This window comes from Brassica napus, unplaced genomic scaffold, assembly GCF_020379485.1.
Source record: "Brassica napus cultivar Da-Ae unplaced genomic scaffold, Da-Ae ScsIHWf_1736;HRSCAF=2366, whole genome shotgun sequence".
NCBI lineage: Eukaryota > Viridiplantae > Streptophyta > Magnoliopsida > Brassicales > Brassicaceae > Brassica > Brassica napus.
Genome location: NW_026015154.1, coordinates 16,264 through 30,705, shown reverse-complemented (window position 1 = coordinate 30,705; position 14,442 = coordinate 16,264). Strand labels below are relative to the sequence as shown.

The following is a 14,442-nucleotide window of genomic DNA, read 5'->3' as shown; positions in this document are numbered from 1 at the left end:
ATCATCATGTACTAATCCAAATCATCTGTTTACCTGCTGCGTTACCTGCTGCGTTACGAGGGTTGCTTCAAGAGGACCAAGAGTGGCAGTAACTCGAGTATGTAACTACTTTCAACAGATTGTGTCAGCGTGCTATTGACGCGGAGAAGCTGATAACTTTGGAAAATGAGTTTGTGGAGACAATGTGCCAACTCGAGCGGTTCTTTCCTCCATCGCTCTTCGATATCATGTTCCACCTTCCTTTACACCTAGCAAGAGAGGCACGTTTGGGAGGTCCTGTGCACTTTCGTTGGATGTATCCGTTTGAGAGGTTTGTTTTCATTTTGTTCGCGTAATGTAAATTGTTTATATCCTGAACTGTTTTTCCGATCAACTGAGGTTTGTAACTATTGCTATATTGTTTGAGCTGTAGATACATGAAAACACTCAAGGCATATGTAAAGAATTTTGCTAGGCCAGAAGCATGTATGGCTGAGGGGTACTTAGCTGGAGAATGCATAGCCTTTGTTTAGAGTTCCTAAAGAATTCTGTACCCGTTGAAGAAGTACTTAACCGTAATGAAGATATTCAGTCTGATGGAATGGTTCTTGAAGGTCGACCACTGCAAAAGGGAACAGAGCTTATTCTTTCAGAGAAAGATAGAGACATAGCACATCGATATGTTTTGATGAATATGGCTATTATGGATCCCTATGTTGAGTAAGTTCTACTGTCCCTCTCAAATTCAGATTTTTTTATCAGTCTGATAACTCTCTACTTTGTTATGAGAACCAGGAAGCACTTACAAGAACTGCAAGATAATGATGTTCGATTAGCAACAAATGAAACTTTGTTATGGAAGCATCACACCCAACAATTTGCTGAATGGGTGAAGAATAAGTTTGTACAACTTCACTATCTGTTCACTTTTCTATTCACATAGCTCACACAGTTTTACATCCTTGTTAGATACCTTCTAACTCAAAGGAGCATTCTACGAAGCTGAGGTGGTTGGCCTTTGGACCAAGGTTTACTGCTCATACCAATAAAGGTTTTGTCATTAACGGGAACCGATTTCACATACAATCCGTTAAGCGAAAGACTCAGAATAGTGGAGTCACTTACGAAGCTTTCAGCATGTGTAGATCTTCTGCAAGAGATACAAGACATACAGCCGATATGGTCACATATTATGGAGTGATAACAGAGATCATTCTTCTCGATTACCACATGTTCAGCGTTCCTTTATTCAAGTGTAATTGGGCGAACAGAGGCTACGGTGTTAGGAAGAAGATGGTTTCACCCTTGTCAATCTTCATGTCAACCAAACGCCATATTTACAAGATCCATACATTCTACCATCACAAGCAAAACAGGTATTTTACTCTAGAGAAGATGAAGAATCGCCTTGGTATGTTGTTATGAGAGCACCACCGAGAGGATATCATGAACTCGAGACAGAGGAAGACGTTGTCGGAGCACCATTACTCGCACAGGAATTTGATGATACAGAGCAATTGTCTGATGATGAAAGTTTTTGTGTTAGAGATGATTGTGATGGAATTATAGTTGCTGATTGATTTTTTTTGCATGGAAAATTTGTGAGAATTGAATATATTTTTTATTTTCGAATATTTTAATTTTCTTCGAATTTTAATTAGAATTAATTTTTATTTTACATTTTTGATTCTCTATTATTTTAAAATCAAATATTAAATAAAATTTGTTATAAACAAAATGAAACAATTGCATATAAAAAAATGCAATGAAATGTTCAAATATTGCTATTGATAGAAGACGACAATAGTAATTACAAATCGCTATATTTAATTTTAAAAAATGCTATAGTTAAAAAGTTATAATATCATTTTGGCGACGCTATAATACAAATTTACAATTGCATAACAAGAACCGCTATTAATAATAAAATATCAATAGCACAACAAAATCCGCTATGAAATGTACGAGACCTATTATCGCGGGCGATATTGGAGCGCTTTCTACAACGCTATGGTAGCGTCTTATAGCGCTTTAGCGGTGCCATCAAAACCCTTATTTCCTGTAGTGACTAGAGCCTCATCTTCCTCGTAATATTCTCCACCTTTGAAATCCACCGGTGTCTCAAAACACAACTCCTTGCATCCATCTACAATCACCCGCATTTTACCATAGTCAAGATCTACGTCTGTGGTTTCACCAATAGCATCACCAATACTCTGGAACGTAGGGGTTGACCAGAACTCTGTGGGAACACCCACAATCTTGATCCATAATGGAATCTCCGAAGGGAAATCTCTTGCCATCCTTGGTTGCCATCGAGCCAGTGCTATCATCCAGTAATCAAAATGATACAGTTGCATCTCCAATACCACCACAATGTCCTCCTCCGTGTCAAAGTGAAACTGGAACCTTCCTAGTCCCAGATCCGCTCCCACAACTCTCTCTTCCACCTTCCAGATTTTTGGTAACATCACAAGCAGAACCGTGACGTCTTGTTCCTCCGGGTTCATACATCTCCCGATCAGAGTCTTAGAGTAACTCTTGATCAGATCGGAATTGTCAAAGTGAGGTATTGAGATCTACAGCTGCTTGCGATTTCCTTCTCCATTCTTCCCGTCACCAGCCTTTCCCACAAGCGGAGCCTGAGTCATGATCACCAATACCAATAGCAAAAAAACAAGATACTTAAGCTCGTATGATAACAGAAAAGAAGCTGTGATACAAGAGAGTAAAGCCCGGTTCCTTATATAATGATACTCTAAGCTAAGTACATCGCGCCAAGATCCTAACCCTTTAAGAGAAAATCCTCCATGATTGATTCGAGAAATCTTTAACCAGAAGTCAGAGTATCGATTAAGACTTCCCAAAACGCCAAAGTAAATCGTATCCATAAATCAAATTTTCCTCTTATCACAAACCTATCGAATTGTAATATTTATACTTTCTATAACAGACAGCAGAGATCTCGTTTTGAGGATAACGAAACTCCTACCTCTTAACTCTTGTGTTTGATCCTTTGGATTCCGCATCCATTCTGAGGATCTTGATAATAACCATTTCTGATGGATCCCAATCGTATCTCCGTCCCAAACCAGTTTCCATAGAGTCTCTTTACAAACCGTTACAAAAGTTCTGTTTCGCAGATCTCCGCAGATCCTCCGAGATATTCCGACTCCATTTAATCTCCCTTTAATCTTTAAAATCCGCTGAGCACCCGGATCCCAATCGCGATCAATCATCGAAACCCTAATTTCGCATCTGTAACCAACATGAATATTAGATATATATTGTCATTATGATCGTAGATTTTGGTTTATATATGTTTCATTGGCGATTTTGTGTTATTTGGTGAAGTCATGCAAATAAAACTATGTTTCATTTTCTTTTACTTACTGATCTTCGAAAAAATATATATAATTTTTTTAAAAAACTTAAGTCAATTTATTAGAATCTGAAATTTTTACAATATTTTTTACAACATTAATTTTATATTCTTCAGGTAATAAAAAATAATAATACATTAGTCAAATAATTTGTATTATTGATTATGGGCCAAATTAAGAGTTGTTGAATAATTATAATGCTGATGTTTGAATAATTACAATATTTTTTACAACATTAATTTTATATTCTTCAGGTAATAAAAAATAATAATACATTAGTCAAATAATTTGTATTATTGATTATGGGCCAAATTAAGAGTTGTTGAATAATTATAATGCTGATGTTTTAATATCTTATCTTTTAGGCCCAATTTAATCAGTAAGAGTTACAGTTTCGAGATACACCTTTGTACATCGTTTCCCAGTTTTAAGGCCGATTTGTACATCTTTTCCCAATTTTTTTTTTATAGCTTCAAGAAATAAACTTTATCGATTCCTCTTGATTTTGTCGGTTAAGAACAAATCACAATGCTAAATGTTTATCTGTTTGTGGAAAACGAAATTACCTTGCACAGAGTTTCAATCAAATCAATGGAAGGTTGTATCTTTTCCTTCAATCATAATCGATAAGGTTAGTCTCTTTGGAAACAAATCTGGATCTCGAATATCCCTTCTTATTTGATTGGAGTGTGTTTGTTTTGATAACCTTTATTTTTTCCATCAGATCGGGAATATACATTCAAATCGTACATAGCTTTGTTAGAGTATGTAAATCGGCCGTGAGACAATGTCAATATCACTTTGCAAGAAAGGATAATCGAAAGCAAAATGGAAAAAAAAGGATTTCATTTCCTGCATATCTACGATGAGAAGGGTAATCTTGAAAACTAATTTCTTATGTTTCACTTTAATCTTTTAACATTTTATCTGTTCTGATTGCCAATAATCGTGAAAACCAATTGGTACTGAGTATATGTGATCATAATCGAGATTGTATTGGTAATATATTTCAGAGCGTTTCACATTAAACATAAAGATTGAAGATTCTGGAAACAATTTCATTGTTTAGATGCTTCTTTGGTATACTAACCATGTTAGCAAGAACTATATTGACTATTTTGTTTTGGCTATTAAAACCTATGTTACATGGAAACGGAAGCGGGTACGCGGAAGCGGAAGCGTAAGGAAGCGCGGAAACGAGATTTTTTGAAAAATTAGGAAGCGGTACGTATTGGAAGCGTATATCCATATGAATGTATATATATGTATATATATGTATATATATATATATATATATATATATATATATTAAAATATAAGATTTTCTTTAAAAAAATTAGGACTAAAAATTATAAGTTATAAATTTAAATAAATTATTTATTCATTTGTAATAATTTTGTAATGATTTCATATTAAAACTATGAAAATAGACATAAATTAAGTTTAAAAGAAATTATTATATTAATTATTGTTAATGCTTCATAAATAATTGACACAATATATTTGAATATATGATATATGTTTAGTAAAAACCTCAATACATAAAGATAATTTATAGTATTAATTTTAATATTTATATATTTATATCCTCTCTATTCATTACTATTAAAATTTTGATTTTACAGAAATTAATAACTACGATTATATTTTTATTGATATTCAACCTTGTATTTTTTTAAAGAACGGAAGCGTGATTTCAAAACGGAATCATAAGCTTCCAACGTGTTTTTAAAAAGAATATTTTGGAAGCGTTCTGGAAGCGAGATTCCGTAAGCTTCCACAAGGTTCCGATTCCGATTCCGGTTCCGAAGCGGGAAGCGGACGTCCGATGAAGCTTCCGTGCAACGTAGATTAAAACACAAACCAGAAAAGTATCTCAATACTGCAAATTGGTCATATGGAATGTAAAAAGTAGATAGAATTTCACATAAGCTTATGTTAAAAACACATCGAATATTGGAAAGCAAAATCAAAATCTGAAAGCACAAATTTTAAAACAAAAATGCGATAAAATGAAAGCCCATATCGTCCTCCTCGTCCCTTCGAATGCTTCTTGCAAGTCATTAGTAAGCATTTGCTGGAATCCTGCAAAGAATGATCAAATATCGATGAATACTGCATATTACTCAGGTTTAAAATTGATGAATATCTTCGAGTCACCTTCTTCGAGGAATGATTCAAATATCGGAACCACATCCTCATTAACTGTTGCATGAATCGTATAACCCTGCAGCACATATAAGTAAAACCATATAAATACCATACTATTTGAGTATCAAACGCATAATAATAATAATTCGTTTTTCAGATCATCATCTTGAAAACAACTTACATTTGAATCAACTAACACCATCTCAATACTCTCGATATTGCCTGCGGAGTATAGTCTCCATAGACGAATGATCTCGACCTTAATTTTCCACGTAGTTTTCGCAGGATTCAACTCGATAATGTTGTCAAAATTCCAGCCATCTTAACGTGGAGTCTACTCTACATTTTTTTTTTTAGGGATGGAGACTAAGACCATCTCCAATGTATTTCTCTATTTTTTCCTCTATAATAGAGGAACTCTATAATAGAGGTGAGTTTCTCTCCAATGTATTCCTCTATTTTTTCCTCTAAAAAGGAATATTCTTGAAAGATTCTTTTTTTTATTTTACATTTTACACCTCTAACTTGTAAATGTTGAAAATTAACCCATTCATTATACTTTTTGAAATTTTTTCATAATATTGCAAAAATATTTAAATTAAACATTTTATTACAAAAATACATTAGACAAAAAAAAAAAAACAAAGTACCATTATCTAACAATCATTATTACTAAATTTTTCCCATAAATGATCAATTAATGCATTACAAAGTGAGAAATGAGCTTCTTTATCTTTGATTTTTCTGAATCGACTTAGAAACTCTTGGAATCAGTTATCTTCATTATCTGGTATTTGGACTTCCGGAGGTGGAGCTTCTCTTCCAATTCCAATCGGTGCATCGAGATCACGCTCATCCTCAATAATCATATTATGTAAAATTATACATGTAGTCATTATATCATGTAGTACTTTTTTTTTCCAAAAACGTACCGGTCCTTTCACAATCGCAAAACGTGATTGTAAAACTCCGAATGCACGTTCTACATCTTTTCTACATGCTTCTTGTTGTGCTGCAAAATATTTTTTCTTTGGACCTACTGGCTCATGAATAGTTTGCACTATGGTTGACCATTTCGGATATATACCATCGGCCAAGTAATAACCCATATTAATATGTTGTATTGATTAATATTTAAATAAAAAGTCTTTGACTTTTAAATAAAATAATAATTTTTTATTTTATTTTAATTATAATTGACTTTTAAATAAATAATATTTTTTTATTTTAATTATAATTATAGTTATAAAAATTAATAATTAGTACGTAACCAAAAAGGTGTGATTTTATATGTAAGAATTGTATTTCTTCATACATAAGTATTTTAGTTACAATCATAAAATATTAGAGGACTATTTTGTAAATAAAAAAGTTTGCATCTATTATAGAGGAATGCTATTTTTTCCCCTAAATATAGAGGAAAAAATAGCAATCTCTATTTTAGGGGAAGAAATAGGGGTGGATTGGAGCTGATTTTACTCTATTATAGCATTTAGAGGCAAATATGGGAAAGAGTTGGAGATGCTCTAAGAGAAGTGTGGGTAAATATATATTTAATATCCTCTTAACATTAGGTTAGAATAGTTTAGGCTTGTAAATTAACAAAGAGCATAGTAATGGTAAATTGGCTTGTGTTAGATTTACGGCCTATCAAAATAAGAAAACTTTAATAGAAAATTAACTCTTTTGTACAAATAAACGCTTACTTATGAAGGCAAATAAATTCGCTAAATATTTTCTACCTCTAGAACGGACAATGGTTCTTTTTTTGTTTCTCATATTAACATCTCATCCTTAATGTATGTTCCTTTTCTAACTCGAATTAATTTCGATGGAAGCCTTGGTGCAAATGTATTCTTGTATTAAATACAAAATTAACTTTTTTAACACATACATGATCACAACCCCTTCTGTATTTCCTTATCTAACTCATAATAAATTAAGATTCACACGAATTGACGGTTTGATTCATTGTATTAAATAGACAAATTAACTTGACGGTTTGATTCGATTAAAACACGATTAAAATTTCATAAGATTCACACGAACTGTATTCCATGACGGTTTGGTTCAATATAGATGAATACCACAGATAACCAACTGTTATCGAAACTAAAATTAACATTTCATATTGGAGGGACACTAAACTTAGACACCATTTGTTTAAAACTGAATATATTATTCATTGAGATTTGAATACTGAAAGAAGTCAAGCAAACCAAAACAAAACAAAATAAGATGTTTCCTCTGCCAACTTCCACATTATTAAACAAAATAAGATAATGAAAGGACTGTAACATTCTGTTCAGACGACTAACATGTATGATTAAGATCTTCTAAGAATGTGAATTGCAAAACTGAGAGAGCCCTAATACTGTAATTTTGTTTATAAACGGAGATGCAAGAGTAGACCATCAAAGATATTTAGTAATGGAAAGCGACTGTTGCTATGATGTATGTTAGTCGTTCAATACAGATATCGGTGTGTTAGTCATTCAATACAGAATTCTAAATGTCTTATGACCCTCAAAGACCATTTTAATGCGACTGATGCTATGATATTTAGTAATGGAAATATTTAGTAATTGAAATATGCCACCAACGTTATATTTTAAAACTATGGTTTATATAAGGGGCTCTAGAATTCTTTTAAATAAGATTTAGAAGGTATACACAACTGCCACATATGATGATTTTTTTTTTAATTAATACAAACTTAAGGTTCTAATTTTTTTAAAGATTCTCAATTAATATATAGAGGATATTAGATTTGAACGCTAACCTATGAATAGAGCTTGCTAGTGATTTTCTTCAAAATATTATTCTTAAATATGTATAAAAAATGAAACTAATTTTTACAGATGTCCATATTTTTAAATTGATATTTATGTAATTCACCGAATTCAGAGAAGAAGTTAAAAAAACAAAACTCGTATCAGTGAAATATAAACGAGAACGAAAACACAATTTTATAGAGGTACAAAATAAAATCATTTATGGAGAATGAATAGTAAACAAATCGAGAAGCGTAAATCTAATCCTCTTTCGTCATTTTATAATTGATGTTGTCTATCTGGTTTTAGTGATTTGTGTCAGACGCAAAACTTAATTTTTTTTTGTGCATATAATAAATTTTAAAAATAATTAAAATGAGGTATAATAAGTTGACTTTTCAACAAACCAACATTGTCAATAAAAATTGCTTGCAAAATGTTAAACTATTTAATGAACAAACATTGATATAAAAAATTCACTCCGCACGTACACCCCAAGATATCATCTAAATTTAGAACATAATTCAATTAACTTTTGTGAAATGTATAAATATTGAAACAGTCCAAAACCAATGTCTCCTTTCATACCAAGAAACTAAGGTTGCCATTGGTTTACCACGACAAACTCACTAACACTATTCGATTTTGATTGCTCATTCTTTATTCTACCAGACCATTGTTTTCTCAAAATCTTGATTGTGTTCTTTGTGCTAGCGTGTGTTGTGAGCAAGTTTTACGTTTGCGTTTGCTGAGTGGGTTACCAACATTGCGACAAGAAATTGAATTAGGACAAGTTTCTTCCAACATAATCGGGCAAAAAGTCTTTATAGCAAAGACCCAAAAATAATACATAATATTTAAAAAAAAAACGCAAATGATGAATATCACTACAAGTGCGCATGATTGATATCACTGCTGGGCACATTGCACACGCTGAGGACCGCCTGGGCCTTCTTCATCATCATCGTCATCATCATAAGCCTCTCTTTGAGCTTGAGCCTTCCTTCTCATCTCATCCTCAATGTTCACTTCGTGCAGGGTCGTCTCCTCGCACTCGTCTGTTTCCATGTCGCTCAGATCCGCCTTTGGCTTCGGCAAAACCGCTTCAATGGCCTTTGTCTGGTCAGGGCTCAGCGAGTCAGGGAAGTCGACCGTGAAGTGGATGTAAAGCTTGCCCTTCATGAACGGTCTCTGGTGCACAGGCATTCCCTCATCGGTTATCGCCCTGTATGAATCTATCAAAAACCAAACACACAACACGGTAAGAAGGAGAGAAGCAAAAAAACGATGAGAGGGATGATCATGATTGAAGTACGTTACCTGGCTTCACAACCTCCCCGGGACTGGATTTGATGAGAAGCTGCCTTTTGTCCAAATGGGTCAAGACAAACTGGAACCCACAGAGGGCTTCTGTAAGAGAGAGGGTATGCTCCACAAAGAGATCATCTCCCTTTCTCTTGAACTTTGGGTGCTCCTTCTGCTGAATGACGAACACGATATCACCAGTGACTGTATCAGGCTGTTTTCAAATCAACATAGAAAGTCAGCAGAGAATAATGTAATAATCAGAAGTAAGGACAAAGTGAGTAATCACTAACCGCTTCATCTGCTTGTCCACTGAATGTGATCTTCTGGCTATGCTGCATTCCCTTTTCCACAGCTACTTCAAGCACCTTCTTCTCAGATACAACCTTATCCCCTTTGCACTGTGGACACCTGTCACGGTCATTGATGGTCTCTCCTGTACCTTTGCAATCATGACAAGGATGCTGCATCTGCTGAATCATTCCAGGTCCAAGCTGTCTGATCGAAACCTTCATTCCAGATCCTTGACATCCACTACATGTTGATGAAGCTCCAGACTTTGAACCCTTTCTGCCATCATAAAGCAACTAATGTCAGTGAAGAACTCTTTTAAAGCACTTAAACAGAAGCATATCTTAAAAAAGTAGAACTAACTAACTAACTAACTAACCCGTTACACTTGGAGCACAAAGTATTCCTAGAAAGTGAGAGCTTCTTCGTTGTTCCGAGATAAAGGTCTTCTAGTGAAACCTTCAGAGGGTGAACCACATCTTCACCACGCCTCTGCCTCCTTCCACGGCTGCTGCCACCTAATCAAAAACGACAAAATTAAACCTTTATCATATCTATTCAAAGGCAAAATAGATTGTGAAATGAGAGAATCTAAGGGACTAACCTCCAAATGGGCTACCACCACCACCAAAGAAGGACGAGAAGATATCAAACGGATCATGCCCACCGCCTCCACCGCCCATTCCCTCCTTGAGTGCATCCTCTCCATACTGATCGTAGATCTCACGCTTCTCCGGATCACTTAAGACTTCATAAGCCTGAGCTATCTCTTTGAACTGCATACACATGTAACAAGTCAACCAATTGACCTAAAGATCGCAACTTTCAGATCGAATCGGACATCTTACGAAGAATCCAAGCTCTTACACGACATCTACCGGTCGGAGAATCCAAACCAAACTATAAAAGAACTAACTTTATTGAATTACACAGAAGGGGATCGAAGGATTCAGACCTTTTCGGGATCTCCACCTTTGTCGGGATGGTTTTTTATGGCGGCTTTCTTGTAAGCCTTTTTGAGATCTTCGGGTGATGCGGTCTTGGGGACGCCGAGGATCTCGTAGAACTTGGTGTTGTCGCTCTTACTCGAAGGTCCTCTTCTGAACATCTTTTCTCTGTTCTTTAAGAAAACCCTAAAGGAAAGCAGTGGGAGGAGAGGCTTTTAATAGAGTTTTGTTGTGTGGCTGCTGTTGTTCCAAGAAGACTAATTGAGTTTGCTTATTATGTTCAGGTCTTTGTAGGGGCAGTCGAACACACTAGAATTTTTTTATCTTTCTTTTTATTTAAGACTTTGTTTTGTTCTTTTTTATTCATTTCTTCTCGAGTGGGAAAAATGAGAATTTTTTTTAAAGAAAATTACCTAAATAATCAAAGGAAAAATTATAGAAAATAGATGAATTTGAAAATTACATGAAAATTACATGAACAAGTTCATGTACTCTATTAATAAATGCGATAGAAAATATTAAGGTATGATTTATATTTTATTAAATATAAATCCAAATACAATTAATCTTCACTAATTTAAAGAAAACAGATGAATTTGAAAATTACATCAACAAGTTCATGTACTCTATTAATAAATGAGATAGAAAATTTTAAGATAATTTTTATGTTATTAAATATATAGATACAAATACGATTAATTTACACTGGTTTAATATATTAAAAGGGAAAATCGCATAAAAAACCTTCAAAGTGACAATCACTTACACTTTAAACCCTGAGAGTATTTCACAAGCACTTTAATTTAAAGTGGCACTTGTATCAAAAGAAACCTTTAATCTGGCTTATTTGTACATCAAGTCAAAACCGTAACCGACACTGTTTAAAATCGATGACGTGTCGGTTTTCTTTTTTTCTTTTTATAATTTTTATAAAAAATATTTATTAGTAAAATAAATATAAAAAATAAAGAAAATATAAAAATTCATAAATAATTCAAAATAAATCATAAAAATCACACAAAATCATTCACGAGAATTATTTGGAGATAATGAATTTTTCTAATCTGAATTAGAGTAATCATAATCCAGAGACTGACTGCTATTTTGATTTTTTTTATTTGTTTTGTTTTGTGTGTGTGTTGGTTGTATTTGAGAAAGTTCAAGATTGTTAAAAGGAAGAATGAATACTAATGATAGCTTAAGGTTAGCCAGTTTATAGCACTCAATGCACCTATTCCTTAGTCGCTTTTATAAAACCATGTATAATTTTATTTTCTATTTTTGTGAATTTTTATGAATTTTTATGAATTTTTATATATTTTCTGTATTGTATACTTATTATATTAATAAAATGATATAAATATTTGTTGTGAATCTTTTGTTTTTGTAAAATTTTATGAGTTTTTATTATTTGTTTTGAATTTTTATGAATTGTTTTTATATTTTATATTTTATATTTTCTTTATTTTATATTTATTTTATGAATAGATAATTTAAAATATTTTGTGATTTTTTGTGAATTTTATTGACTTTTAGTGATTTATTTTGATTTTTAATGAATTTTTATATTTTCTGCATTTTATATTTATTTTATTAATAAAATAAATTAAATATTTTTTGGTGAATATTTTATTTTTTGTGATTTTTATGATTTGTTTTGAATTATTTATGAATTATTTATATTTTCTTTATTTATATATTTATTTTACCAATAATATATTTTTTAGAAAAATAAAAAAAGAAACTCGACATGTCATCGATTTTGAACAGTGCCGGTTACGGTTTTGACTTTATATACAAATAAGCCAGATTGAAGGTTTTTTTGATACAAGTGTCAATTTAGAAGTTTAAAGTGCTTGTGAAATACTCTTAGGGTTTAAAGTGTAAGTGGATCCATTTCGAAGATTTTTTATGCGATTTTTCCTATTTTAAAATATATGTCGGACATTTATCAACTTTGCATGGTTACTTATGGCATTTATGGAAAATTAGAAACACCCTTTTGTTTTTATTTTTTGAAAAATCACCATTTTGTTTAAGAAGATAAAATATAGAGTTTTTTTTTTGATTAGAAGATAAAATATATAGCTCCAAAATGATTGTAGAAAAAGCTAAGAAATACAATGACAAATCTAGTTTGAAGTCAATATGCGTCGTCGGATGTTGATGGTAATATACCGTATGTCAGGCAACATCGTGCACATTTTGGGAAAAGTCCTAGCTGGGAGTATTCTCAAAGTCAATATTGCTTCTTCTTGGATTGACCGATTCTAAAATAATGGAACACTGGATGATAATCCGCGCATAAGTGCGGAGTGAGTTTTTATACTAATATTTGTTCGGTTTTAATATTTTGTATCATTACAATATTTATCGAAATAAAATGTTGAAAACAAATGTTGGTCTCTTAAATATATCATATACCTAAGAGTTACGAGGTCCGTCGATTTTGGTTCAACTGGTTTGAATTTTTAAATTTTTGGTATTATGCTCTTAAGTTTGGATTTTAATATTTATCAGATTCGATTCAGTTTCTTCCGGATTCGGTCTAGATTGAACTACAACCAATATCCGAAATCGTCCAAAAATATATTTTTTAAACCTCAAAAATCGACAAAAATGTCAAAATATTTAAATTATTCATAAATCTAATTAAAACTATTAAAACTATATAAATTAACTTAAATGTATTTAAAAAATAAATAAAACAAACTATAAAAATATTTAAATAATATAAAATATTTAAATTACTTTGACATATAAAAAACATTAACATATTACACTAATTTTGGATATCTTCGAATCATAGTTCAGTTCAGATTATAATCAAACCCCAACGTACTAAGATCATAAGTTTTGTTCGAAAAAATTATAATAGTTGTATTGGGTTAGGAGAAACAAATATTAGACGAATGATCAAATCTCTCATTCTTTGAACAAACTCAAAAGGAGGTGATTGTAATCTTTTCATGATATTTCATTAAAAGCTTTTTTGAAATAAATATCAAAACTAAATTATTTAAAAAGTGTATTTTTGGGATTGCCAGGATCAAAACCAATACCTTTTGTTAATTTACAATCATGTTTTTAGTAAATAAATCAAAATAATCATTTTATTTATTTTATAAGGTATATCATTAAACGTTAGTGATATTGACATAAATATATATAGTATATTTTAATATATATTTATTATTGACACTTCCTACTCATATGATTTTATTAACATTTGTATATTTGCTGTAATAAAAATTTAAACTGTTAATCATAAAACTTTAATGCGACTGTTTCCAATACGAATTTCAAAATTAAAATATTAAAATCTCAATAAATTTTCACTGCAAATTTTGAAATTAATAAATTTAGATATTTATATAGTATATAATTTAATTTAAATGATATTAATATATATATATACATATATATATATATATATATATATATAAAATATGAATATCTTTTAATGAGACTTTATAATCATTTTTATTTTACTTGAATAAAAAAAGTTAAACCACTGATTACAAAATTTTAATGTGGGACTTTTACCCTTTTTAGTAATATAGTCGTTTTAAAATTCTAAATATAACATATAAGAAAAAATCTAAAATTTTT

The 14,442-nt window shown here is 31.6% G+C and overlaps 3 protein-coding genes and 1 long non-coding RNA gene across 5 annotated transcripts; 2 read left to right on the top strand and 2 right to left on the bottom strand.

Moving 5' to 3' along the window:
* Window positions 1-110: 110 nt before the first annotated feature.
* LOC106353564 lies at window positions 111-1,659 on the top strand. Its single transcript, XM_048772572.1, has 4 exons — window positions 111-310; window positions 413-699; window positions 775-880; window positions 949-1,659. The coding sequence occupies exons 2-4, from the start codon at window positions 494-496 to the stop codon at window positions 1,402-1,404; spliced, it is 768 nt and encodes a 255-aa protein (XP_048628529.1). The 5' UTR covers window positions 111-310; window positions 413-493; the 3' UTR covers window positions 1,405-1,659.
* A 341-nt stretch (window positions 1,660-2,000) lies between these two features.
* LOC125598552 lies at window positions 2,001-2,489 on the bottom strand. The gene has a single exon (XM_048772571.1). The coding sequence runs from the start codon at window positions 2,487-2,489 to the stop codon at window positions 2,001-2,003; it is 489 nt and encodes a 162-aa protein (XP_048628528.1).
* A 1,274-nt stretch (window positions 2,490-3,763) lies between these two features.
* LOC106421344 lies at window positions 3,764-9,183 on the top strand. Of its 2 annotated transcripts, none has more exons than XR_007332485.1 (3): window positions 3,764-3,993; window positions 4,087-4,586; window positions 6,288-9,183. It is a non-coding gene; the product is annotated as an uncharacterized LOC106421344 (long non-coding RNA). The 2 variants fall into 2 exon arrangements; XR_002661584.2 differs by having other exon boundaries at window positions 5,044-9,183.
* Window positions 9,054-11,115, bottom strand: LOC125598551 (chaperone protein dnaJ 3-like). The gene is made up of 6 exons (XM_048772570.1): window positions 10,839-11,115; window positions 10,488-10,659; window positions 10,263-10,401; window positions 9,886-10,162; window positions 9,608-9,806; window positions 9,054-9,522 (listed from the first exon to the last, which is right to left on the bottom strand). Exons 1-6 carry the CDS (start codon window positions 10,989-10,991, stop codon window positions 9,197-9,199), a joined length of 1,266 nt encoding a protein of 421 aa, XP_048628527.1. The 5' UTR covers window positions 10,992-11,115; the 3' UTR covers window positions 9,054-9,196.
* Between the last annotated feature and the right edge of the window lie 3,327 nt (window positions 11,116-14,442).